This window comes from Ananas comosus, linkage group 5 (genome assembly GCF_001540865.1).
Source record: "Ananas comosus cultivar F153 linkage group 5, ASM154086v1, whole genome shotgun sequence".
NCBI classification, from domain to species: Eukaryota; Viridiplantae; Streptophyta; class Magnoliopsida; order Poales; family Bromeliaceae; genus Ananas; species Ananas comosus.
Window position 1 is genome coordinate 6,432,726 of NC_033625.1, and position 27,038 is coordinate 6,459,763.

At 35.1% G+C, this 27,038-nt stretch overlaps 2 protein-coding genes across 3 annotated transcripts; one reads left to right on the plus strand and one right to left on the minus strand.

The window, feature by feature from the left end:
- On the plus strand, window positions 5,611-18,106 carry LOC109710360 (ubinuclein-1-like). Its single transcript, XM_020232872.1, has 13 exons — window positions 5,611-5,835; window positions 8,384-8,473; window positions 8,650-8,742; window positions 9,114-9,190; window positions 10,344-10,860; window positions 11,757-11,856; window positions 11,962-12,071; window positions 14,111-14,197; window positions 14,623-14,748; window positions 15,271-15,411; window positions 15,651-15,698; window positions 15,946-16,047; window positions 17,339-18,106. Exons 1-13 carry the CDS (start codon window positions 5,611-5,613, stop codon window positions 17,792-17,794), a joined length of 2,172 nt encoding a protein of 723 aa, XP_020088461.1. The 3' UTR covers window positions 17,795-18,106.
- On the minus strand, window positions 18,710-27,032 carry LOC109710096 (farnesylcysteine lyase). Of its 2 annotated transcripts, none has more exons than XM_020232530.1 (6): window positions 26,770-27,032; window positions 25,787-26,122; window positions 21,787-21,960; window positions 20,437-20,796; window positions 19,762-19,937; window positions 18,710-19,311 (listed from the first exon to the last, which is right to left on the minus strand). In XM_020232530.1, the coding sequence occupies exons 1-6, from the start codon at window positions 26,995-26,997 to the stop codon at window positions 19,044-19,046; spliced, it is 1,542 nt and encodes a 513-aa protein (XP_020088119.1). In that variant the 5' UTR covers window positions 26,998-27,032; the 3' UTR covers window positions 18,710-19,043. The 2 variants fall into 2 exon arrangements, with proteins under 2 accessions (XP_020088119.1, XP_020088120.1); XM_020232531.1 differs by having other exon boundaries at window positions 25,787-25,973; window positions 26,621-27,032.

Sequence of the window (27,038 nt, forward strand, 5' to 3'; positions counted from 1 at the left end):
GAAGTTGCACTATTTTAAAAAAATAATACAATTTTGAACACATATTATACTATTTACTAAGAAAGTTACACTATTTGATACGTAAAATAAACTATAAAATAGTACGATTTTTTACTAAATAGTGCAACATATATTTAAATAGTGCAATTTATTTTTAGAATAGTGCGACATCATGTCATCTGCCAGCTTGTTCTCTCTTACTACCGCCACCACCTCACCTCGGTCAACTACGCTTGCACAGCGAACATGCTTTGAAAATATTCTTGGTCGGCGATCGTTGCCCTCCTCTCCTTTGCCTCCTTGTCTTCGCCTCCGACGAAGCTTTGAGAGGCCATGACGATGAACAAGCAAGTTCATCATCTTCCTCTTGCACGTTTGGAACACCACAATGCAGATGGAGGAGTTGATATGAAGGCAGCAGAAGTGGGATGAAAGCTCGAGACTGCCAATGGCAGCCTCAATATAGGCTAGTGTGAAGGGGGTAGAGGAGAGAAATATAGGGTGTTTAAGGTATAAAGATATTTTGGTCAACTTTTAAATAATTCCGTCCGAATCTATAAAAATAAAAAAAGTGATCGATTTTTGTAAAAATGCAAAACTGTTCATTTTTTTATGCAAAAAGACCTTACTTTAACAAGCAATTAACTAATGCTTGAAAATATTAAGAAGTACGAATTTTTTGTACCAAGCTACTCAACCCACCATTTACACCAAACCATAGGGTTCAAATGAATGGTATTATGCATATCCAAAGAATGAGTAAGAGTAAAATGTTAACTGCATTAATTAGTTTTTATTGCCCAAATATTACTCCACCATCTATTTCTAAAAGTGAACATGAACTCCTCCAAAAGAAAAAATAAAAAAAAAAGTTGGTCATGTGAAAAATCTTTTTGAATTCTCTTTTACGCCTATCCCTATTTAAAATTTACCACCCAACATTCAAAATTTATATCTTATTGGAGATAAAGAAGAAGAGAAGGGGATCACACATTACGCATGCGCCATGCGGAGTCATCATCTATCATGAGAGTAGAAGAAGAGGAAAATAAATTTATAAAGCTTAGATTTACGTTTCTAAAAACAGAAAAAACTATCTTCCTACTTTCACAATACGTGTTGCGCTGTATCAGCCAACTATGCATTTTCTCCGAGTTCATGGCCCAGCTCGTCTCGCTCGGAAAACAATCTGTTAGAAACGCGAAGCAACTAACCTTCGAACTTGAAACCTCGAGTATTAACCAACAAAGTCTTTAGCCATGTGCACTATAAGTATGATTGGTTAGCTTAATTTTTTTTTTTTTTTTTTTTTTTTTTAGAAATAGGTAGCAAGCTACCTGCTTCATTCATTAAGCGAAATGAACTAAGCGTACATGATGGAGACAGCTAGGGCCTCCTGAAAGAGCCGAGCTTAAATTATATTGAAGACGCAAGAAAAGGAGTTTTACATAATATTAAAGGAAAAAAAAGGTTATTGGACCGTATTGGGCCAGGCCATGGGCTGCGAATGGCACAACCCAACATGATCCATGGTCATGCCGGCCCGGGAACTATCACGACCACGCACGGCCCGTGGCCACAGTAAAGTTTCGGGGTTGTTCGGCCTACCTTTTGAAAGCGATTTTGGGCTCAAAAGTGAATGTCGCTCAATAAAGCGTTTGGCAACTTTATTTTCAAAATCTGATTTTGATTTTTGAGAATCAGCTTTTTAATTTTCGAGGCCCAAAATTGGAAGTAGCTAAAATCTGCTTCTTGAAATTTGATTTTGAGTTTGGACTCATAAAATTTAAAATTTAGATATTAAATTTCAAATTATAAAATTTAAATTTAAATTTTAAATCTCAAAATTTAAATTTTAATTTTTAAAATACAAAATTTAAAAATTCAAATTTAAAATTTAAGATAAAATTTAAATTTTGAAATTTTAAGATAAAATTTAAATTTTGAAATTTTAGAATTTAACATTTTAATTAAAAATTAAAAAAAATAAAAATTAAAATTATACGTTTTAATTTTTCAAATTACAAATTTTAATTTTTAAAATTCAAATTTTAAATTTAAAATTTTAAATATTAATTTTAAAATTTAAATTTTAAAAAAAATTTAAAATTTAAATTTTAAATTTTAAATTTCAAATGTCAAATGTCAAATTTTAAATTAGATTTTAAATTTGAAATTGAAAATTTATATTTAGCTTTAAAAATTCAAATTGTAAATTTTAAGTTTTCAAATTTCAAATTTATTTTTTAAATTTAAATATCAAAATTTAAATTTTTTACAAATTTTAAATTTTAATTCAAATTTTAAATTATTTTAAAATAAAATTTAATAAAAATATTATCATATGCAGATATTAATTTTTTTTGCTAAACATATTTACAAAATCACTTTAGAAAAATCGTTTTTTTTTAAATTCAGCCAAATGCTCTATAGTTTCTAATCAAAATCATTTTCCAAACTAAAATCAATTTTGCAGAAATTACTTTTTCAGAATTTAGCTAAACGGCCCGTAGGCATAAAATTTGAATTAAACCGGACAAAAATTGAGCTCCAATAGTGTGAAACAACTGTTTTTTTTTTAAAAAATAATAATAATAAGAACTTCTAAAATGGAATGGGTGAGAGAAAAATAATAATGATTGAAGGGTTGAGATGGATTTGGTAGCAAAATAATGCATCTTAATCTATTAAGAATGGAGCCAGTAATATTAGAGTATTTTCCTAAAGATCAGTGCGATAAGAAATGGTCCAAGGAAGCTTATTTGCATGATAAATATAAAAAATACGTAAAATTTTAATCTATTGAATTAAACTACCTTGCTTATCTGCATGATAGATATAAAAAAAATACGTTATATTGACTGATAAAATAAAAGATGTAATTTTAATCCATTAAATTAGATCTTTGTAAATGTCAGAAGCTTACAATTCGCCCTAATATCATGTCATGTAAGATCATGTTTGATAACAAAATATTCAGAGGAAAAAATGTATTTTATCGTGTTTATTCTATCAAACTGAGTAATTTTTTTATACTTTGCCTTGTTTATGATAGGGAATGAGCTTGAAAAAATATGTTTAAATTTCGTTTGTGATTGCAAGAAAGTTATATTACATACTGTGAGAAAGTACGATTGGAAAATATCATTTTTTTTCCAAACGTAATATTTGTTTTGTGTATCGTGATGAGTCGGTTACAGTATATTTTCCGCGGTCTCATCGAAGAACGCAGAAGCATATCTCTGTATGCTTTTACCCCAACTCCATTTTATTTAATAGTATCAGATGGACCTTAATACTAAACTAAGCCTTAGGCTTCATTTGGGATTACAAGGAGATTACGTTGCGTGCTGTGAAAAAATATGATGGAAAAATATTATGTTTGTTTTCGTATATAATAATGCATTCTGCATATCGCAACGAGTCGATTATAAAAAAAAAAAAATTGCATTTCGCATATCGCAATGAATCGATTATAATATATTTTCTGCGGTGCCACCGGAAAACACAAAAGTATAGTCCTATATGCTTTTATCCCATCTCTATTTTATCTAATAACGTCAAATGAGCTTCAATATCAAACTAAGGCTTAATAGAAAAAACCAAAAATAAAATGGACTGATTATTTTTTTATTTTATAATTACATTTCTTCTTCAGCCTTTGGATGGAGTGGGTATAAAATGTACACTTTTTTTTGGTTATACTAAAAACCATTTGTTTTTGTAACTTAAATTGAAATATTTATAAGATTCACTAGTGATTTACCAATTTAATAGTTCCAATTATTATTTAGCAAGAAAATCTAAGATAATTAATGACTGGTAACTACATTTAAGGAGAAATTCAAGGTATCTATCCAAAAAAGTAAAGTTTGGAGGGTCTATTTCAAAATCGACTCTAGCAGAGGGGGTCTCCTTGCATTAAATAATAATAATAATAAAATCTAACAACTTCATTAAGTATTAATAATCATTAATTACTCTAATTATCTTTACTATATGGAGATCAAAATTATTAAATTTGATAAAATTAAACGCAAATTTTATAAAATATTTAATTTAGTTGATAAAACTCATTTAATTATAAAAAAACAAAAGTTGAGATATATCAATCCAAAAAAAATAAAATTGAGGGACCAGTTTAAAATTTCTTATAAATGAAGGGGCCTGCGTACGTTTTAATTCTTACCCCATTTGGTAAGAGGCGAGTGGGGAGCAAAAAGATTCAGTGCATTTAATTCAGTACGAATTATACGACTAGTCCCTTACAGTTAGCTTAATTTAATTTTGGTACTTGTGTTTTAAATTCGATATTCAAGACCCTATACCTTAGTAATATTTTATTTTAGTTCATGAATTTTTAAGAGTATTTTATTTTAATCCATATCTCGGAGTAAAATTTTATTGTTGTATTTATTTTATATGTATATTTATTCATACGAATTCATCGATTCTCCATTCATTTTATACTTTTAAATGTAATAATTTAGCTTCAAGTAAAGAAAATATTATAACTCAAACTGTATTAGAGTTAAAATATAATATAAAATAAATAATCTAAAATATTTAAAATATCACTACTTTATAATTTGAGTTTTTCAAGATAAACGATTGTTTAGGTGTAGAAAATAAATATTAAAAATATGGTTATATGATAACTTGAGGAAGACGGTTATTTAACGTCTAAGTTAAGACATGATAAGTTCTATTCAATTTAACAGATACGGGTTATTTTTTTATATTATTTGACAATAACTTTACAACTAGATGGGTAGAAATTCAATTGATAAATTGCATATTTGGTCCTCAAGTTATAAGACAAATGATATATTTAGTCCTCAAATTTTAATTTATTATAATTTTTTGATCGAACTTTTAGGATTATTACAATTAAGTTCAACAACCCAATTTAATCAACTAAATATTAATACATCACTAGTATAAGAGTGATGTGATATCTTAATTATTAGCGTATTATCAAGCACAACACTGCTATATTACTTCTACCACAGTGATATTTCACTGTTTAGACAATTAAATTGGGTTATAAAACTTAATTGTAATAATTTGAATCAGAAATTCTAATAAATTAAAGTTTAAGGACCAAAGTGTCACAACAATCATAGTTTGAGGATCAAACAGGTTAAGGGCGAAATTGGGCACGAGCAGGACGTTGGGGACTTAATTGTAAAAGTTTAGGGTGCTCCCATGTAATTTTCCCTGAAGAAAACATTATAGGGGTCTTTTTGGTCGCGCAAAGCATTTTCCATTTGGTGAGCGTGGAGTGGCGAGCAATGGTACAGTACATTTAACGCAGTGAAAAAAAAAAATAAATTAAATTAAATTAAAAAAAAAGACAAAAAAAAAGAAAAAGAAAAAAGAGAGAGCGCTTGGGCTCTTCTCCGCAATAATCCCGCGCGAGCTTCTCGTTTTCGTCCTCCCCTGCAAACCCCACCCCCTCTCCCCGACAAAAAGCGTGAGCACACGCCGAGGCCCCAAATCCCTCCCAATTTCGAAACCCTACCTCTCCGATCCCCACAATCCCCGCTCTCATCCCAATCCCCCATGTCCTAGAACCCCCCCTTCTCCCTCCCTCCACCAGTGGACCCCATGGAGCCGGCTAACCCTCCGAATGTGGCGGCGGCGGCGGAGGTGGCGGCGCAGTCGCCGGAGGAGGAGCGGAGGATGCAGTTCTACGTGGAGCTGAAGCCGGGGGAGACCACCATTGTGTCGTGGAAGAAGCTGCTCAGGGAGGCTGCGAAGGAGGGTGGGGATTCGGCCCCGCAAGTCGGGGTCGATCCGGTGTTCGCCGACCAAGCTGGTCCTTCTGGTCCGGTAGGGTTTCGGCGCTTTTTTTTTTGTTGTTGGTGTTTTTTCTTTGCTCTTCTAATAGGTAGGTTTGTTTAATGTGTTTTAATTTCAGATTTATATGGGTATACCATCGCCAAAGTACTTTTTTTTTTTTTTTCCTTTAAAGAAGGGATTTTGTGTGGTATTAACCTGATATACTTGCCATCTTTGTTGATCTCAGTTCATCGATAGGATTAATCATAAAGGTTCTCGCTTTGTCTTTGGAGAAAACACTGGAATTTTGAGTACATTTGGTTGAACCTATATCGGGAATTATACCTGATATACTTGCCGTTTTAATCAAGGTTTAAAGTGCCGTGGTACGGGAGCGTGTCGCTATCTGCCTGGCACGGTGTGGTACCGGCACGCTTCCGTGCCGACACATGATACATGCACGCTTTGGTACGGACTTATTTTAAATTTTTTTTTTTTTTAATCTCAATAAGCTCTTATAATATTATTTTGAAAATTTTAATCAAATAATTATAAATATTTGCTATGTATATCTTACTATACTTATTAATTAACATACTTGTAAGCTTTTTTGTATGTAAAGTACAACTATATCTGATGTAGAATAGAAATTTTTATAGGTTAGAGTTTTTAAAATGCGAAGATATCTTTTTCTCTTTTTTCTTTTGACCATATTACAGTCTTTCTTTTATAAAATACAAAAAAATTATTTTAAAAATTATTTTAAAAATCATTTTTTAATTATTTTAAAAATTATTTTTTAATTAATTTTTTTTTAAAAAATAGTAGATCTATCAAAAAAAATTTAAGCGATAAATTATATGACAAATAAATTAAATAAATTTAAGTATCAATTGATTTAATTTAATTTTTAATTTTATCAGTATTTTCAATCTTCTAACGCAAAAATAAAATTTTATGTTTGATGTGCTTCAAAATTTATTTATTGAGTTCGATTTTGCTCCCCTAATTCCGCAAAAGTTTCGCGGTATTACAAATTTTGATAAAATAATTTGTAAAGAAAAAATGGATGTATGTGGCGGAAGCGGAGGGTTCGGACCGATCGGATATGTAAATTAAAAATTTGCCCTATATTGATAAACAAAAAAAATTAAATTATAATTTTTTTGACTTGCCTAACAAGTAAATATTTAATTTGTAATGTCTTTGGGAGATGTGGGGTACCCAGAATACTTTGAATACCCCAAAAAACAAAAAAAAAAAAAAACAAAATGCAAAAAAAAGTGCACAGTGCTGGCACGGCATTGTACCCCGGCATGCGTCACTATGCTGCTCTATCTCGTGCGGCATGGCCTTGCTTGCCGGGGTCTGAGACCCCCTCGTACCATGCCCCCTTTTTGGGGCACGGTACGTATCGCCCCGTGCCGTACAATCCTTGGTTTTAATCGATCTCAGTTTATTGATAGGATAATTCGTAAAGGTACTAACTTTATCTTTGGACTTTGGAGAAAGCACTGGCTTTTGAGTAAATTTCGTTGGACTTACGTTTAGTGAGGATATATAGGCTATTGTTTTGTTCATTTTTACCAGTACCGAAATTCTAATCTGATAGTGATTGTAGTGATAGAGAATAGTTGAAGCTTTATTACAGAACACGCACGAGGAACATGGAGATTTCCTAAAGGTGGTAAATTTCATAAACTAGCACCAGATTACATCAAGTTGGAGTCCAACTCAAGAAACTCATCTCAGGTCCAAATTCTGGAATCTAAACAGGGATTACGGAACTCGACACTTAGCAAGATGTTGAATTCCGGAATCTGGAATTTGCTACCAAACTCTGGAATCTCAACATCGCGCAGAAACATACTTTCGGGTTCTGGAATTCCTAAATCAAATTCTGGAATTCCAACTCCAGTCAAAAGTTCACACTTTTGGATTCCGAAATTCCTTCACCGAGTGTTGGAACCTGAACATCCAGTAACTTGTTTTCTTCGGCTTTTCTCCGTGACATTGACTCGGAATGTGGCTTCATCTCGATCCAACAATATTAACATGATACCATGAATGCGACGTATTTCATACAAAAATGAATAAACCATAGGCATCTTATAGACAGAAAGAAAAGCCAAAATAAACTGAAAAAAAATATCATGCACTAAAATTTGATACATCAAATTGGACTGCGATTATCTGTGATGTTTGCTTTGTTTTTACTTAGTAGGAATCAGAAAATTAGGGAAAAATCCACACTCTTGTTACCCCAATTGCTAACATGCATAATTCATACGTACTTGACTAGTCTCAGTGGTTCCATACTTGGAATCCGCACGCTCCTCTACCACGGCACTTAAATCCTTGGGTGTTATTACTTTGAAACTTGCTATATTTGCTTGAACAACATGAAAGTGTCTTATTGTGTGTCGTTTTTCTATTTTAAGATGTATGTTTGGCACTCGGTATTGTCATTGATACTTAATTGAGGATACATTACTAGACATCTTTTCATATATAGGATGTGACATAATTAATAATATTTGGTAATATATGATGCTTTTCTATGATCACTTCACCTAAATTGACGATTCTTGTTTATTAGATTATACCTGCTGAAAATGAACTGAAGGATGATCAACCACCTCAGAACAGATTTAGCGCAGTCATTGAAAAAATTGAACGCCTATATATGGTAAGAATATGTGACTGGAATCTATCATGTTTTATATTTACTGTATCAATAAAGTGCAAGAAATCAGAAAATTGCAGGACATTTTGCAAGTTGAAGTTGTATTTGTATGTCAGTCTTGCTTGTTTTAAAGTATGTTTTTCTTTAATTCCCTATTGACTCAAAGGTCATTTATTTAGGGTAAGCAAAGCAGCGATGAGGAAGAACTTGATGACATTCCTGACGATGATCAATATGACACTGAGGATTCGTTTATTGATGATGCTGAACTGGTTGGGTTTCCTTATATATTCTGCAGAAGATGAACTATTTATTATAATGCATATTATAAGAATATAAAACTGAGTTTTCGTATGTGTAAAGGATCTAATATAGTTATTTGTGGCGTAGTTTCTCTATTACTATTTTATCTGAACAGAGTGATGTCTCTCAGTAGTTGGGAATTCACCAATTGGCATGGTTCCATATATATTTACTCTAATATTGATGGCTTGGTGCTGTTCATCTAGTTGTAGAATGTCGCCCCTGTCATAGCAAATTAAATCCAATCTTTAGTAGATCAGTGTACAATGAATTGAGATTGTTTGATTGAATTATGGCTTTTGTTATAATGTTTATATGGAATGTGCCTTTTCCTTTGCAGGATGAATATTTCCAAGTTGACAAATTGGCAACTAAACACACTGGTTATTTTGTCAATAAAGGAAAGTTGGAACAGATGTAAGACGTTAAGCACCTGGTTTGAAAATATGGTTGTATACATATTAATGCCTAGCTTTGTTAGTTTTTCTTACAAATTGATCTAGTGGAGGAAGAAGATCTCTAATATTATGACCCACAATTCTATTTCTCCATCTGTCCAGCTCTTACTCATTCATTTTGGCTTTTCTGCTATTCTATCTCTGCATATTCGTTTAACTATTTTCTTATCTATTATCAGTTTTCTCCTCCATAATTATAAATCAAAGTAATTCATTAGTTATGTAAGTACTCAGAATTTCTAGTAATTATTAAGATTCTCCTGGTCAGAACATAAACTAATGTGTAAAAGCGAAGAGGTAGAAGATTCAAAACATTAGAAAATAACACTGACCTTTTCCCTCCATACGACGTTTAGATTTAAGAAAAACTAGTTGGGCTGAAAATGATGCTCTTAATCATTTGAACAACTCTTTTAGAGCCCGTCTACTACGATAAATACATCTCTTTGAGTTCATGCCGTAAATTGAGATTTTTTTAAACCTTTTGGACTCTCCTTCACGGAAATGATTATGAAACTCTATGGATCTAAACTTTCCTAAAAAGATTTTCAGAGTCCATCTAGGATACTCTATATGTTATCGACATTTCCAAGAAATATAATCGACTCAGTACAAGTAAATGTGAATTAATTACAAACCAAAATCATGAGATTTGACTTAAATAATTTGAATAAAAGACAAAATCAGAGTCAAAATGGAATCCGTTTAATTGACGTGATTCTGATTGCACCACCGGACATATTATCAGGGGTCAGTAAGTTGGTGCCAGAACCTCTTCGTGATTCGTTATCACATTATTTATGTTCTCTATCATTTTGACTTATTATGGCCGATTTTTCGAGCTTACCTGTAAGATCATAAACTTTCGTAAATTTTGATTGTCATCTCAACCATCAACACCTATAATTAGTATAACCGTGAGTCCTTTTATTTTTCTTCAATAATAGGGAGTTATTTGCGTGAGTCCTTTTATTTTTCTTCAATAATAGGGAGTTATTTGCATTACTTACCATTTTTCCATTCATGATTGCTTTCAAATACACTCATTTGCGTAATTAGGTCAAAAAATGTTATGAAAACATTTTTTTGATACACCTATTACTTTTGAACAGCGAACCTAGCTCTACACCTAATGTTATGCTAAACAGAAGGAGAAGAAAAGATTCAACAAAAGTTCGTGGAGAAAAGGATCGAGATCATGATGCTAGCATGGGTGATATGCAGATGATAACTGTTGCAGGCAGTGCTTCTGTCGCAAGGGGAAAGTCATCAAGTAGAGATTTGGGTCTCTATGGTGAACATTTTCACGAAGAAAGGAGACGGATGAAAAATTCATTAAAGGCCCCCACAGCAGTCCTTAAAAAGAAATTTGGCGATTACACATCCAGTGTTGACAATCCAACATCTGCAAAGCTTTCGGATAATATTGTCTTGTCTCTGCCTTCAGTGCGGAAGGAATTCCAGAGACATAAAGCTGGTGCTTCTTCACATTATGAAGGTCAAATAAAGAAGTCATCGCTTATTGACGAAAATGCCAGAGCAAATAAAGTACGGCGCAAAGAACACTATGCAGCTGGTGAATTTGCTGACATGAACAGTTATGGAAGTGTCTATCCTACACAAACAATAGTAAGTATCCATTTGTTTCGTAAAAAGTTAAGAATTACTCTCTACATTCTTAGCTTATGGGTATGAGCTTTCCTTTCGATACATTGAGGCTATTAAGTTAAAATGATTCAGTGCTTCTCTTAACTTAGGTAATGTATATGAACCATATAATCTCTTTCTTTTCTTTTCGACTGTGGTTGGTAGATTGAACTGTGACAGGTTTTCTCCTTGAACATATGCTTCTTTTCTGTTTTGAAGTTGCAGCAGCATGGTGGGAACAAGTTGAATATTCTGTTACTTTGTTAAACTCTTTGTAGCCCTATCCTGAGCTTTACAATCTGTCTAGTAGGCCAGCAAAGACACTTGATAAAGCAGATAGTTCTCTATTTTTGAGATTGTTGTTTATTATAATCCAATATACAAGTGCCGTTTTATCCAGTTAAATCTAAAGATTCTAATACAGGCATTCAATTACTTGTTCATTGGATGCCACACCATTTGTTTTATGCAAAAGTGTATATATCTTACTATGGATTTGCATATTTGGAAAGTAGTACCTGAATTTGAAAATTTTGGTTTTGCGGCCTAAATTTTCAGGACTGATATTTCAGAAAATCCGTTAAGTTCCATAAGAAGTTTTAACTATTTCCCTCAAAAGAGTTGTAGGATATTCTGCAATTAACATAATATCCTGTTTAAGTTATGAAATTTTCATCAGAACCATTTGAAATACAGTTTGATTCTGATGGAGACGTACTTAAATCACACATATTGTGAGTCAGGCAGTTAAATCAAAATATTTACAAGTCAGGTAAAATTAAAATGCACTATTGTAAAGGTATGTATTCTTAGCTTTATCTTATATTGCATTGTTCTTGATTCTGATTAAACTGTTTTTTTCTGTTTGTCTTTTGCAGCAGCCAACATATGCTAAGGAGAAGGAAGGTTCTTCTATGAGGCCTAAGGGCACGACACTTGAGCGAGCTATTCGTGACCTTGAGAAGATAGTTGCAGAGTGTAAGTTCGCCACAAGTTCTAATCTGCTTCTTGATTTGAGGATTGTTTTGTCGAGTACATTGCTGTTGGAAGATTTGACTTCAAAGATTCTAAGTTTTCTTACAGCCAGACCACCAAGTCATGATGTCCATGTTGTGGATCCTGCAACTCAAGGAGCTAAAAGGAGATTGCCTCAGGAAGTAAAGCAAAAGCTTGCTAAAGTTGCGAGATTATCGGTATTCTGTTGATTTAACCTTTTCTATTGATTTTTGTATGCGTATCAGTCTGTTACCAAGGATATAACTGTGAATAAATGCTATATGTTCCTCTGGAAGGTCCTTCAAGATGAGTCAACATTGTGCACATTGAAGCTAGTGGTTTGTTTAACTTTTTAGATATGATGGCTATGTCTATTGTCTTGTTTGAAATTTAAAGTTAAACCAATCGTACATTGCCACACTGATTCATCAAAAATTGTTCTGAGAGGGACCTTCTGAGGTGCATGCAGCATTACCCTAATTGTGGAACAACCCCTGCTGTTTTGGAACCTGTCGCGAAATGTGCCATGGCACGTGCAATTCAGACTGTCTCCTTGGACATTGAAACTAAAAAAAGAAGAGGAGAAAAACAAGTATAATGTGAAGTTTTTGTTGCTGACATGGTACGTGCTGCTCTATGTGGCTGTCACAGTTTGCATGGGAATCCTAGTTTCTACATTGTTAAATTTTGAAGCTAATGGAACTTGTGACCATCTTTGTTTTTATATCCTAATTGTTCAGAAATATTCATAGGTGAAGTCAAAATACTTCAGCAACAACATTTAACCATCCTATAGTGGTTCTTTCAAAATTTCCATTTTATATCCTATAGGATATTTATTGGTTTAAAGAAGAGAAATACTTCCAAATTACTGGTTGGAATCTGAATACAAATCCACACTTCGCTGACTTTAAAGAGTAGCTATGAATTTTATAGTATTTTATGCAGCTTTGAGGGATGGATTTATGACTTGTTGCGGGAGTTAGATCTGTGCTACTGGGTTCAAAATTCAAATGATCCATAATTCAAATCATGTTTTGTTTCTTTGTCTCACTATATATGTGAAAATTTTATTGACGCAGCTAATTTCAACACAAATATGATATTATAACAGAAGGTGCATAGAATGCAGTTATTTGGTAGCTAAAATGATGATGGGAATTAACTTTCTGAGAACCCATTTAAGCCACTACTCGCCTTTAGGAGTATCCGAATATGTGGGTAGTATATAGCTTTATAATTCAAAGAATTTTCTGGTAGAGTCATAGTTGTAGCTTGTTATTGTGATTTCGTTTGTTTTTGGCATTGTTGTTACTTGAGAAATTGTTCTTGTTATGCCTCTAGATGGCATCTTCGCTTCCTTCAATCAGTAATCTGGATTTCCTTCTCTCTATGGTTCAATTGAATGTAGTGGTTTTTATCTGAATTTGAAATATTTGTGCAAGTCTTGTACACCATGGTCTTGCAATGTTCTTTTAGTGCTTATTGAAAGATAGTAGTCATTGTTCGTGTGGCAGCAATGCAAACAAGAACACTCCTATAACAAACTGACTCATACATGCAACTTGAACTCAACAGAATATAAAACCAACTCTATGAAATAAACTTAAAGACTGCTGGGGACTTAATCAACACAACTTGCGCTTTTGACTAACTTGGTTGATACGCGCTTTGATTTAGGCTCAGATTGGATTCTTTAGATTACAAATTAATTGGAGGTGAGAATCAAGATCAAGAAAAGATGTTTTGAATCGTTTGATTTGAAACTAATCAGATTTAATCATGAATTGATTGCATAAATGCTAATAATAAAAAAGGAAAATTAATGAAATCTTATGGTGTCGAAAACATCAATAGTTAGGAAAAATGTTTTGTTAGTTTTTATTTCATTCGTAAAACAAAACTTAAACAATCATAAAGAGGAATTATTTAGAGAGAAAGAAGAGAATGAAGAAGACAAACAGGAGTACAAAAAAACTTTTGTTCAATCTGTCTCATCCATGTAGTGAATGAAACTCTTAAACAACTTTTTTGACTTATTTAGAAACTCCTGACAGAAAAGGATTTGTGCTACTAACAGCCGTTTTCCTTATTTTCATTCCTATTTCGGCTTAATTCCTTTATACAGTTGAAACTTCTGTTGGATCTGTTATAAGCAACCAAATTTTCATTGATATTTTTACAGTTGAAACTTCTGTTGGATCTGTTACAAGCAACCAAATTTTCATTGATACAGGCAACACGAGGTAAAATATCAGAAGACGAGTTACTAGACCGCCTTATGGGTATTCTTGGTCATCTGGTTCAGCGCGAGACTCTGAAGGTAATTTTGAAATAGAGAAGTACAAAAGCAAGTGCAATTTGGTATCTCTAGCCTTGATTTCCTGCTTTTGGTTTCTTACTTAAAATCTGCTGAAAGATAACCTTGCGCTGTAAAAAGAGAGGCTTGCTTTGTACTCTCTATGTGTGTAATCCAATTAGCATAATGTCATAAGGATATATAAAAGGGCGTATAAGTATATCGTTAGGGTGACAATTTAGTAGTCAAGAGAGAAGAGGATATATATGAAAGGAGATGAAGAATAAAGTGCTATTTATGCTCAATATTCATCCAAAATTAAGTAACTGCCTTAGAACATCTTGTTAGTATAGTTTTGTATGTAAGTATCACTGATTTGAATACTTGCGCTACTTTAGGTCTCGTATTTTTTTATGCAGTATACACTAACCAATCATATTTTGGTGCAGAGAAACATTAGGCAGATGGTTGAATTGGGACTTTCAGCTAAACAGCAGAAGGCTGACCGATTCCAGCAAATAAAAAAAGAGATCAATGAAATGATCAGAGCACATGTTTCACAGATGCAGACGAGGGTAAACTTTAATCATAGATGATAACCCGACTTCATTTATCTTCCTTCTTGAATTGTGAAAACTGATCAGATTTATTTTAATCATTTTTGGACAATATTAGTTTTGGAGGTTGCATAACATCTGATATGTATCTTGAAATATGAAGCTCAACTTTTTATATGAGGCGTCTGAAAGACTGAAAGTTTTTCATTTCCATTTAACAATTATTATACAAGATTTTCATATATATATCCCAGCAAAATCATCTTATACATATATATTCCCTAGAAATCTGAATTTTTATATATGCACTTCAAAAGTGCAATATGATACAAGAAGTTCCCTGATCTTAAGTTGTGGAATCAGCCAATTTAAAGGGGAATTTTGTATCGGATGAAAGACTTTCAAGAGCCATACAGTCATTAATTTATGGGTATACGTGTAAAAAAAAAATCTGAGGGGAATTATACCATATAACTATACAGCTATCTTTTTTTTCGACCTAAGTGTTCATAACATTGAAGTATGTCTTTGCTTCACCAGGCATCTGAACAACTGGATGGTTCAGCTGATGATTTTCAGGAAGGCATTAATAGCAATGTAAGAAAAGATCTGAAAGGGAGGTATCGCATGGATGCTGCTCTAGAAGACAGAATCTGCGATCTCTATGATTTGTATGTTGAGGTACCAAATCCATATCCGAGATATGATAAATTATCTTTTCTCAAGGATTTAACTCACTTTCCGGTCAATCTTTAGGAAAGAGCTGCCAAAGAAGTTAAACTTTTCTTTCAGTAGAAGAATGCTTATAATTGTTTGCTCACAATATACTTAGCCTCATAATTTTATTTAAACAGCTGTAATATGTACATAATAATTAAAAAGGTTATCTTATCAGTATCTTAATCTATCTTTCATCTTAGGGAATGGATGAAGACAAAGGCCCTCAAAGCAGGAAATTATATGTTCAGGTAGTTAACATCTCTGTTCGATTATATCATATATCACTTCTGCTTCCATTTTTGTTCCAGAGATGTTACTCACCTACCAGTGTTTGTTAATAATCTCGTTATCTCTTGCCAATGGAGTTCCCATATTTGTACAATGTGTAAAATGCAGCAGTTTATTGAACTCTTCTTTGTGAAATTATGTTTAAATACACTGTGATATACTGTAAGTTTATTCTGCTCATAATCACATTTTCTGTTCTGGTCCCAGCTTGCTGAGTTATGGCCGCATGGTTATATGGATAATGTTGGGATCAAAGATGCTATATACAGATCGAAGGAACGCAAAAGGGCACTTTACAGGCCACACAAGGTTCTATACTCTCATATAACCGTTCTATCTACCCATTAATCAATTCTACTATTATGGCTGCATACACTCACATTTTTTTTCCTGTTTATATACGACAAAACATTGGTTTACCATTTGTTATGATTTTTTTTGATATATTTCTATGCTCCGTTGCTGTTTCTACCCATAAATAGTGTTGCAATGGTAAGTATAGTAGTTTTTGGACCTATAATTTTGTTTTTTGTCAATTTTCACTGGAAGCTGGCACCTCGTTTTGGAAGCCACTTTATTCATTTTAAGGATATAAATCACAAGTGCTTACTATCTATTTAAGAAATGCTGCTTTATAGTGAAAATGGAAGATGATAAAGGACCTATTTAGGAAAATTAAAACCTTTCACTGCCTGAGGTTAAGTAACTTAAAATAGTCATTGTTGTGTAGCTGGTTTGCACGGTTCTTCACCTAAGATTTTGAGGTGACAATATGTGGTTGAAATGATGAAATAGTTTCCAGTTATTGTGATTCATGCGAAGATTTTTCGCATGTTGTCTTGAAATTTTACGTACTTGATAAGTGAACAGCTTATTAGTTAGTGTTCTATTCCTTTTTAGCTACATTTAGACAAATAAGTGGTATGAAACTTTCTACAAAAGCACCTTATCATATGTATTTACATCTAGCAAAGAATGTACCTTGGTTCGTTTCCGTCACTCCTCATACCTGACATTGATGCATTTTCATCGATAATGAAACCCTATAAACTATTCTACCATCATATAACTATTCTAGTTTTTTGCTGCACAATTGCAGTTATGTTTATAATAACTTGCATTCTTAAGAGTTTCATTCTTTTTTGGCTAGACATGGATTTCTAATCAAATCATGTATCTTCTTTCTAAAATCTTTCTATCCCTCCTATGTTGTTTGGCAATATGCTCTGGTAGAAAACTTAATTTCTATATATTTACGTAAAAACATAGAAAGCTCACCTGAACTTTGAAGAATTATTATTTGACTTCCTAATCTTTCATTACTTTTGATATGAGAAATTTCTGCTGAAGTTCTGTTCGAACTTTTAAAGTTCCCTATAAACCAGTTACAAAACATTTTGTCAAGTAATAGAACTTTTCCATTAGCTAACAAAATATTCTGTCAAAAAAGTTTTGCCATCAAATTACGGCAAATATGAATTTAAAACATTCCATTAGTTTGTAAAATCAAAATGCGCTACAGTTTAGGTAAGGTCTATACATTTTTTTCATCTTTTATTTATTCCTATCTGGTGAATAATGCATGTGCTTCAAAATGTAGGTTCGCGACGAGGAACGGATTAAGAGGAAAAAACTCGCCTCAGCTGTCAGGGTTGAGGTAAACAGTCAAACTAGCACTCAAGGGCGAGCCATACAAGAGCGACCGGCTATCGATTCCGCTAGCCACACCATAGTTCCTTCTAACAAGCCGCTGTCCAATCAGCCTCTGCCTTCGCCTACTGCCGAACCCGGACTTATCCAAGGATCGAAAATGATCGACAAGGCTCAACTAGGTGGTTCAAGCGCAATTGCCGATTTTGATGTGAAGAAGAAGCTGAAGAGGAAGTCGGAATCGGAACCGGGAGAAACCCTAGTCCATCCGCTTAAGGTTGATGCGCAGCATGGCAAGGAAAGAAACAAGCCTCACAAGCTGGGCGACGGTGCGAACGCGACCAACCAAGCTAAGTTGAGTCCTCAGGTAAGTGGCGGTCCTTCAGGTTCGGACCACCCGAATTGACTTCCGTTTTTGAGGTAGCATTTTTTTTCCCCCTTTCTTACATGGATGAGCTAATGTGTTCTTTTTGTGAGCATAGGTTGGATGTAACAAAAATATTAATGCGGTTAGGATGTGAATTGCTTGCTTAATTTTCGCCTTGTTTGTTTTAGAGTTTTGTTCTCTTTGCTTTCATTTATTTAATTTCCTCTTCTGTTGTAGGTGCAGTTGTTCTTCTTTCTTTTTTTCTTTTTCATTGTTTTGGGAAGAAACCTGTTACATAGCTTTAGCCATTCTACAGCTGATATCTACAAGGAGAAAGTATGTTTGAAGTTATCATTTTTGTCCCTTCTATTCTCGCTTGATTTCAATTCAACAAAGAAAAATGCTTCTCCCAAAGGGCGGCGATCGGTTTTAGGATATGTGAGGCATACGCTGTCGGTGCTGCATACTTGTAAAGTGCGAGCAAGTATAGGCCCTGTTTGGATACATATATTTTCAATGCGAAGGTGAGGAGTTGCGGGATCTTAACTTCGCACCCTATCAGTGCGAAGTAGAGGTCACCTGCGGTACCAAAATTCTGTGCCTCTCACATTATTGTGTAGCAAAAAAGCAGGCTGTTCTTCGAGAGCTCCGCCGTCAATCCAACTGCAGGCCAATCTGATCTCCAGGCCAAATGGAGATTCATTTGCCATTTTACGTGTTTCCAACTAACTCTGTATTAGTACTTAAAAGCAGAAGGAAATGGTTGACTGTAATAGATCTGTCATACATGGGTCAGTAGTGTGGTTCAAACAGGAAAATCTAATTCGAGCTGTTTGAGGAAGCACCAAAAACTTTCGCATTACAATACTACTTTGCAGCAGCAAAAACAGGAAAATCAAACTCGTTATAAGACTTGCTTTTAAGATTTAAAAGCTTATTTTAACTCTCTAACTATAACAAAAGCTCAAAACTTCTCATTCACGCAGCATCGAACTGCTTCTGCAAGGGGCACAATCCCAAGCTGGCCTTTCAACCAAACCCCAGCATGAATAATTCACCACACAGCAATATGCTGCATGTATTTACTGTGACAACCCTTGCCAAGTAAAGAACTATTCCATACATAAAGAAAGCAAACTCATCAAATCCAACAAAACCAAACAAACAAGGAGTTAGTCCCTAAAGATGATATAAACAACGAGGGCGAATTGTACACTCCGCGAGAAGGTATTTGTACATAATATTATGAGTACAAAGGAGATAGCACGGTTCAACTCGTTTCGGCTTCTCAAAGCTCTTTGTGCAGAGCTTCTGCTTCTTCAGATACAAATAGCTTCACATCTGCAGCATTTGATGATAGCTTAGAAAGCCTCGATATGATAAGGCGTGCGACGTTTTCGGCTGCAACTGCGCTGGCTTCTATTGCACTGGCCGCGCTCTCGAAGGAGTTTATGTAGTATAAGTGCTTCCCGTCTAAAATAATTGGCGCGAAGACTTCTGGAGCTTTATAATGAGGATATGCTGGCCAATTAATGCGAACAGTTTCGGTCCTCGTGCTGCAAATTTATCACCAAGAACAACGTCGGTTAGTACTGGTCTATTGAAACTACGAGATCACTTAAAACATAGCTTGTTTTAGTAAGCCCTTCAAAATTTTCTTCTAACCAACATCCATTTATTTTTCTTTTATTTATTTATTTATTTTTCTCTTTGAGTGTTTCCATCTATTGAAGTGGATTTGATACTAGGAAATAACTACAATCTCAGCATAGGTTTTCGCATGATCATTCTTATGGTATCAAAACTACCATTAATTGTAACAGCAAATCCATTGAAATAGACAGAATTCCTCGAACTTGCGCAAAGAAAACAATCATAGCTGACGGCTGATAAACAAAAAAATTAATTATTCTTACAATGACTTTAGTCTGAAGGATTTTGTAATTAATTACCTAGCAGTTTTTCTCTCCTATTTGTCTGAAAGTGAAATTGATTTCCTTAATTACCTGAAAATTTGATCCAGTAAACCATCATCCAGCGGAGCACGAGAGAACAACTTGTAAGTCGCGTCTCCTTCGCTATACTTCTTCAGGACAGAGAGGCTGGAGAAAGGGATATCAGAGAGCTCAAGAGTGCCCACAAGGTCCGGGATTTCCAATGCAGATTTTAAGCCAAAATATTTCTGGAAAATAACCATGAATTTATCAGCCAATGATCCTAACAAATTGCCGTTGAAACAGAAGCGTTTCAAATGCTAAGGCAAAATGGTATTTGTAATACTTATTGATCGAAATCCTCTGCAATTGGTGTTTTGAGCATTGAGTATATAGGTTACAGTCTACTGCTGAATAGCAAAAAACTAGAGTCAAATTCAGGTTTAGGTAAAACAATACAGGTTGCCCTCGAACTTCCAGCAAATTATTTCTAGCAAAGTAATTCCCACGTGGATTATTGTCAAAAGTTTCTAACCTCTGCTAAGAGTTGTCCTCATCAAGTAACAAAAGAAAGAGATTTTGTTGGGCAAATTAAGCTTCGGATGATTCTGTAAATCATTAAAATAGTTCAGGACTAGTCCACTTCACTGAAAGAATTTAGACCAAATTGCAATACGTCTAAACTTTTGGGGCTACCAATACACTTTACCCTCCAGATATACCAGAACATGTAAAGAGAACACTCACAGGGTTCAAAAGGCCCCTCACGAATGTTGTATATGTATGTTGAAGCTTTCGAGGTGGAAGAGAGACCACAGGATCAAATGTGATGTTCAGCTCATCGAGTGGCGTAGCGATCACAGTGACATCACAATTGTACTCATTCCCTTGCGCAGATTTGAGCACATAATAGCCTTCTGCATCAGAGATGGAAATTATCTCTTCATGGAGGTGCAATGTGGCATTCGCATGCTTAATAAGTCCTGTCGCCAGCAGGCGGTTTCCCCCCTTCACGGCCCACAAGCCTGATTCAGAGCCTGCTAGGGACACTGCACCTGCTAGCCCGCTTATGCTCACACTCTGACCGTAGTTGACTCTTGTAATTACCTGTAGATGGAACCAATGTATATATTTCCGGTCAGAAGGAGAGGCGTGCAACATTTGATCTAAACCAAATTACTGAACTAAATCGAGTCATTTATGTTAATTGTTGGTTCAGGTAATCAGGTGGGAGGTGTGCAGAATGCATGAACACGCAGATGTGCATGCGCCCACCCACCTTCCCACCCTAGCGCGTATATTAGCGGTCAACTGTGAGATAATGATTGAAAAGCTATAGTAGTTAACCACTATACTTGTCAGACTAAAGCTTTAACCGACAGAATCAGTCGATACCTTTTATATAAAAGGCAGCAATTCGGTCACAAATCCAGACCGGATAAACCAACTGAAAGAATACCATTTTCGGATCAGTTTGGCTTATGCCAACAATATAAAAGCATTGACTTTCATCAGAACATGCCGTATGATTAATATTGGACAGCCACCATGACAGTGAGCTGAACCTTTCTTCTATATAAACTAATTGCTAACCCAAAATCAAAAAAAAAAAAAAAAATCAGAAAGATTTTACAATCTAGAAGCATCTACTCGTTGCTTTAGAAACTATCGCAAGGCAAAAGTGTGTTATAAGAATTGTTAGCTCAGCGATTAAGCTTACAGAAGAAATCTTCATTGTGCTTCCACTTTATATGTAACAAAGACACGGAGATAAAAATGATGGTTTAAACTGCCATTTTGTTTATGATAAGATCGTAAGAAATAACTGCTTTTGACAACTGCTCATTTCTATTAATATTGTGATGTCTTTCTATTCCAGTAGAAAATAAACCTCAAAAAAGTATACCCAAAAAAGGAAAGAAATTTACACCAATGATTGCAAACGTTGATAACACTAAGAATCAAACGTCTATTCAGGCGGTTTCGGATTAAATCACAGGAGTTCATAAAAAAAAAACAGAATAAGAAAAGGGAAAATCTTGCAGTTATAAGAGGAGTAAATACAAGAAATATAACAGAAAAAGCCAAGCAACTTACAGTTACAAGTTCTGAAATTGTGCGGGAATTCAACCCAGCATCTACGAGTTCCTCCTCGAGAGTCCGTTGCGTGAGTCCATAAAGATCCGTCCATTTCAGCATCTCCTCCACTGTCTCGAACACAGGCCGTGATTCAAAGCCATTGTAAAAGAGCATGAATCTTTCCAACATTTTCTAACCCACCAAAAAAAACCCATATGCATCAAAATGAGCAAGATGACATACAAACAGAGAAAACAGGTATATTGCATGAGGTTTACTCAGACTTTTAGCAAAAATTCCAATTTAGTCCTCAACCTTTCGACTGGTGCACTTTAGTTCCTAATTTCTATACCCTGTTAGAAGTTAAGTCCACCTTAGTCCTTCAATCAGACTTCTATTAAAATGACCACAAGCCTCTTACAACTGACTTGTAAGTGGTTAAACCTACATAATTAGAAGAATCCAAGCATTGCATATGGAATTGCATTACTTTGTTGTTGAGAGACATGAAAAAAAATGTCAAAAAGATGTGTTAGAAAGAATAGGTTAATCCTAGTTTTAAGGTATCACCTCAAAAGTGGAACAAGGTATCTTAGAAAAATATGAGTAGTCCCTGCAATGAACTAAAATCAAAATGTTATACCTTAATTACTAATGAATACCATTATCCAAACAAAATACCCTCATCCAACAAAACTTACCTTAGTCCAGCTTGTTCCAAAATCCAAACAAAAACTGCATATCGACTACATGGATATTTGGCCTATTTTAACAGAAGAATTTAACTAAAAAGACTATAATTCGAGTACAACATAAAAGTTAAGGATTCGATTGCAAAGAGTTGAAAGGCAAAGGACCAATCTCAAATTGTGCCCAACAGAAGGTTTAAAAGAGAAATTCTACCGGTACACCTTAAAGTGGGGTGTACATCTTATACCCACTCGATCCAAAGGCCACTAATTCTCTACTTGTCACATCAAACTTTTTTTGTTTTTACTAAAAACCATTTGTTTTTGTGAACGGTAGGATACGGGGTGTAAGATCTATGCCCCTTTTGGAGTATACAAGAAGAATTTCTTGGTTTAAAATGCATGCAGACGCCCTCAAATGTACACCGTTCTAAAATAGGCCCCTGAACTATATTTGTTAGGATTAACCCCTCAATTTTTTCTTTGTTTTCGTCAATTGAATTGAAAACTACATTAAACTCTATACGAAAGGAGAAACCAAATGGCGTTCCATCGTTAAGCCACGTCGCTTTTTGTTAATACGAGTTCCTATGGGTGTATTAATTTTTTTTTCTCTTTCTCCTTTTCTCATGGGTTCTATGTACTCATCTCTCTCTCACAGAGAAAAATGTATTTACCTCTTTTATATATCTCTCTCTTCTATTAAAACTTTCATCTCTCCCTCTCTCTTCCCTCTCTCTCTCTCTATAATTTTTGTAACGCAACACACAAACAAAGGAACTCAGGAAAAGAAAAAAACACAGAGAGAGAAGCAGTAAAAGGGTGGTAAAAAGAGAGAGGGAATTGGTTTGCTCCCTGTTTTTCCCCCCTTTTTCTAAAATTATTTAAAGCTGTTTTAGCATTTAGGGTCGGCTTAAATTTTAGTTTTTTAATGAAAATTTTCTCTAAATTTGTTTTGATTTGGTGAAGAAAAAGAGTTTATCGAAAAACAGAATTCCGTCGTTAAGCCACATTGCCTTTTTTAAAATTTGAAGTTTTAATTCCTGTGAATATATTATTTTTTTCTCACTCTCTCTCTCTCTCTTTCGCATAGGCTCTCCCTCCCTTTTGCATGGGCTCTTCCTCCCTTTCGCATGGGCTCTCTATACTTACATCTCTCGCTCACAGAGGGAATGTGTTTCCCTCTTCTACATATCTCTTCCTAATAAAACTTTCATCTCTCCCTCTCTCTTCCCTCTCTCTACAATTTTTTCTAAACTTATCTAGGGAGTTTAGTGGTGGTGGTTAAGACCCAACACACACACACACACACACACACACACACACACACAGAGCTGGAAGAAAAAACACAAAAAGAGAGAAGAATTAGTGAAAAGGTGGTAAAGAGAGGGAGGGGATTGGTTTGCTCCCAATATTTTCCTTTTTTTAAAAAAAAAAATTATTTTAAGTTGTTTTTGCGTTTACGGCCTGCTTAAATTTTTTTTTTTATGAAATTTTTTTTCTAATTTGTTTTCATCGGAATCCTGAACGATGGCGAACCCTGGCGGCGGCAGCGGAGGGCACAAAGGGAACAACTTGGTGGTGGCGTGGTTTTTTTTTTTTTTACCTTTTCTTCGGGTTATACTGTCATTTTTTTTCCCTTTTTTTTTCTTTTCATGGTGGCAGCGTTTGTCTTGAATGGTTTCTTTATATATCTTTGTCAATCAATTTTGATGTGGGCTTTCTTCTCAGACATTGAAATTTGATTTGGGTTTATTGGCCCTTTCTGCTTTTAGTTGGAAGACCTCTTGACAAAGCAAAGTGGAAAGAACATAGTATTATTATGTAGTCTAGAGTAAATTAAGTTGGCTTCTTTTGTTTGATCTTTAGTACCTTCCTTTATTTCCTTTGGTATTTTAACAGATTGTTAGTTGTTATTACTCTTAGGTTTCAGCTATCTTTTAATCTTTTGGTACAATTGAGGTCTCCAAGTTTTTTTTTTTTTACTTCTTTTTTTTTTTTCCTGCAGGAAGTGAAGAAGCGGTTTATATACCTCAGGAAGATTAGATGTGCGGTCAATTAAATTTGTGCAGTGAATTGTAGAGTGATCTCATCTTAAAAAACTCTGAATCGGCACAGTCGGTATGGAAATTGGATGCCATGTTCATAGTAGCCGTGATGTACTTGAATTCGAAGATGAACTTAAGGGTGCGTTTGGTTCATGTTATCTTTTTCAGATTCCTAGTAATCCAATAGAAATAAAAAAAATATAACGGTGTTTGGCTAAACGCACTAAGTAATCTAGTTGGTAATACTGGATTTACTTGGGAATAAGATGCATCCCAAAGTACTAATCTCATTCCTTTGAGGGAGGATGGGTATTCTTATATTAATGGATTGGAGTAATTATAATATGTCTAATCTCTTTCTTTCTCCCTACCCGCTGGCTAGTTGGTATTATTTTCTTAACACTCTAACCTCATATCTCTCTCTAAACTAATCTTTTTCTCTCTCTAAACTTCAACTCTTTTTCTCTCTCTAAATTAAGCTATTTCTCCCCCTCTTTGTCTAAAATCTCAACCCTCTCATTCTCTCTAACTTTGACTCTATTTCTCTTCTTATTTTTTAATTATGATCTCTCTTTCTAATCTATATTCTCTCTCTCTTTTTTCTAAAAAGATGCTAAAATTTTTTATAATATTATTTAAAATTAATTAAATAAATAAATTAATTAATTGTATATTTTTTGTAATTTTAAATAACATGACTAAATAATATGACCGTACGAACCAAATACCGAAATACTACATTCTTAGTAATAGGATGAATAGGAATAAGATTCTCGAATATCTTTTTACTCCTACTAATCTTTCATAGTGCGAACCAAACGCGCCATAAACTTCAAGAACCAACATTATACACGCCGAGAACTGCTAATTTTAGCAGATAAATAAAAAAAAGGTATCATTATGTTTTTGTGCTAATCACTGCACTCTGACTCAAAGAAAAACTCAAATTAGCTCCCGGCGTTATTAGCTCCCGCCGCGAGTAGCGAGACATTACACTAGTTAAAAATTAAACAGTGATTCTATTTTTCCTCTCTCAAAATTAATGACTCTACAATCTGACTACTTTCCATCCTTTCCATGCGATTATTTCGTTAATAATTGACAATCGATAACACATCTCAAATTATATTGCTTATAGCAACTCAAATAAAAAGTAAATCAAAAAGAAGAAGTGGAACTGTGGAAGGGTCTATTACAAAAAGATAAACAGTTTAGGGCATATTCATTCAATTTGCAAGCAAAAAGGAGAGAGATGAAATTGAGGAAGAAGAAGAAGAAGACCTTAACGAAGCGATCCATCCGAAGGAGAGAGAGCCCATAGCGACGGAAGACGAGAAGCGAGTTGAGGAGCTCGTGAAGTTTCCAATACAGGGACCCACTCGACGGGGGAGGCGGCGCTAGGGTTTTGAACACGAAGCTCGACCCGTCCCAAATCCCCAGCCAGGAGTCATCGCCGTCGTCGTCGGGCCTATGGCTCAGGCCGAGGAGCGCGGCGAAGCGCGCGGCGTGGAGGTTCCGGGGGTGGATGATGGAGGCGCCGGCCTCGAACTCGTCGCCGGCGACGGAGACGGTGGCGGTGCGGCCCCCGGCGACGTCGCGCCGCTCGAAGACGCGGATGTCGTCGACGCAAGGGGAAGGGGAGGGATGTGGCCATGGCGATGAGTTGAGTGGTCAACGTATAGAACGTACATAGAGTGAGTTTCTCTCGTACTCTTTTTTTCAAAATAATCCAATAAAATTTCCTAATTAAATAAAGCACCCAATTTTTTTGGCAACTAATTCTTCTATTGTCGTATATAAGAGTTGTAATAAAATTTTCTCTTTAAAAACAAGTGAATTATTTACCATTTTTTTAATTTTTCACAAAAATAATTAAATTTATATTAATTTGAATATTTTTTATTCCGATTATAATTTGAACATTCTTTCAATCAATTTAGGCCTTTTTGCATAAAAAATTCACTTATTTTGGACTTTTGCAAAATCGGGTCACTTTTTTCGTTTTTGCAGATTCGGTCCGTTTTTGCAGTAAACTGACCAAAATACCCTTATTATTTTTTCTCTTTCCTCTTTGTCTCTCCTCTTCGTTTCTTNTCATCGCCGTCGTCGTCGGGCCTATGGCTCAGGCCGAGGAGCGCGGCGAAGCGCGCGGCGTGGAGGTTCCGGGGGTGGATGATGGAGGCGCCGGCCTCGAACTCGTCGCCGGCGACGGAGACGGTGGCGGTGCGGCCCCCGGCGACGTCGCGCCGCTCGAAGACGCGGATGTCGTCGACGCAAGGTGCCGCCGCGGCGGCGGCGGCGCCGGGGGAGGTGGTAGTGGTGGTGCAGGTGTACTGTTTGAGGAAATGCGAGGCCGAGGCGCCGCCGATGCCGCTACCAACGACGCACACCTTGGGAGAGGAGGAGGAGGAGGAGGAGGAGGTGGTGGTTATGGTCGAGAGGAGGAGGAGGAGGGGGAGGAGGGGGAAGGGGAAGGGGAGGGATGTGGCCATGGCGATGAGTTGAGTGGTCAACGTATAGAACGTACATAGAG

Excerpts from the sequence above, each read along its gene's own strand:
- LOC109710096 (XM_020232530.1), bottom strand. The coding sequence starts at position 26,997 with ATGGCCACATCCCTCCCCTTCCCCTTCCCCCTCCTCCCCCTCCTCCTC. Across the intron at positions 20,797-21,786 it reads CAATTTCAGAACTTGTAACT|GTAATTACAAGAGTCAACTA; the intron begins GTAAGTTGCTTG and ends TTCCATCTACAG. Across the intron at positions 19,312-19,761 it reads TTACTGGATCAAATTTTCAG|CACGAGGACCGAAACTGTTC; the intron begins GTAATTAAGGAA and ends ATAAATTTGCAG.
- LOC109710360 (XM_020232872.1), top strand. The coding sequence starts at position 5,611 with ATGGAGCCGGCTAACCCTCCGAATGTGGCGGCGGCGGCGGAGGTGGCG. Across the intron at positions 5,836-8,383 it reads AAGCTGGTCCTTCTGGTCCG|ATTATACCTGCTGAAAATGA; the intron begins GTAGGGTTTCGG and ends CTTGTTTATTAG. Across the intron at positions 15,412-15,650 it reads TCTATGATTTGTATGTTGAG|GGAATGGATGAAGACAAAGG; the intron begins GTACCAAATCCA and ends CTTTCATCTTAG.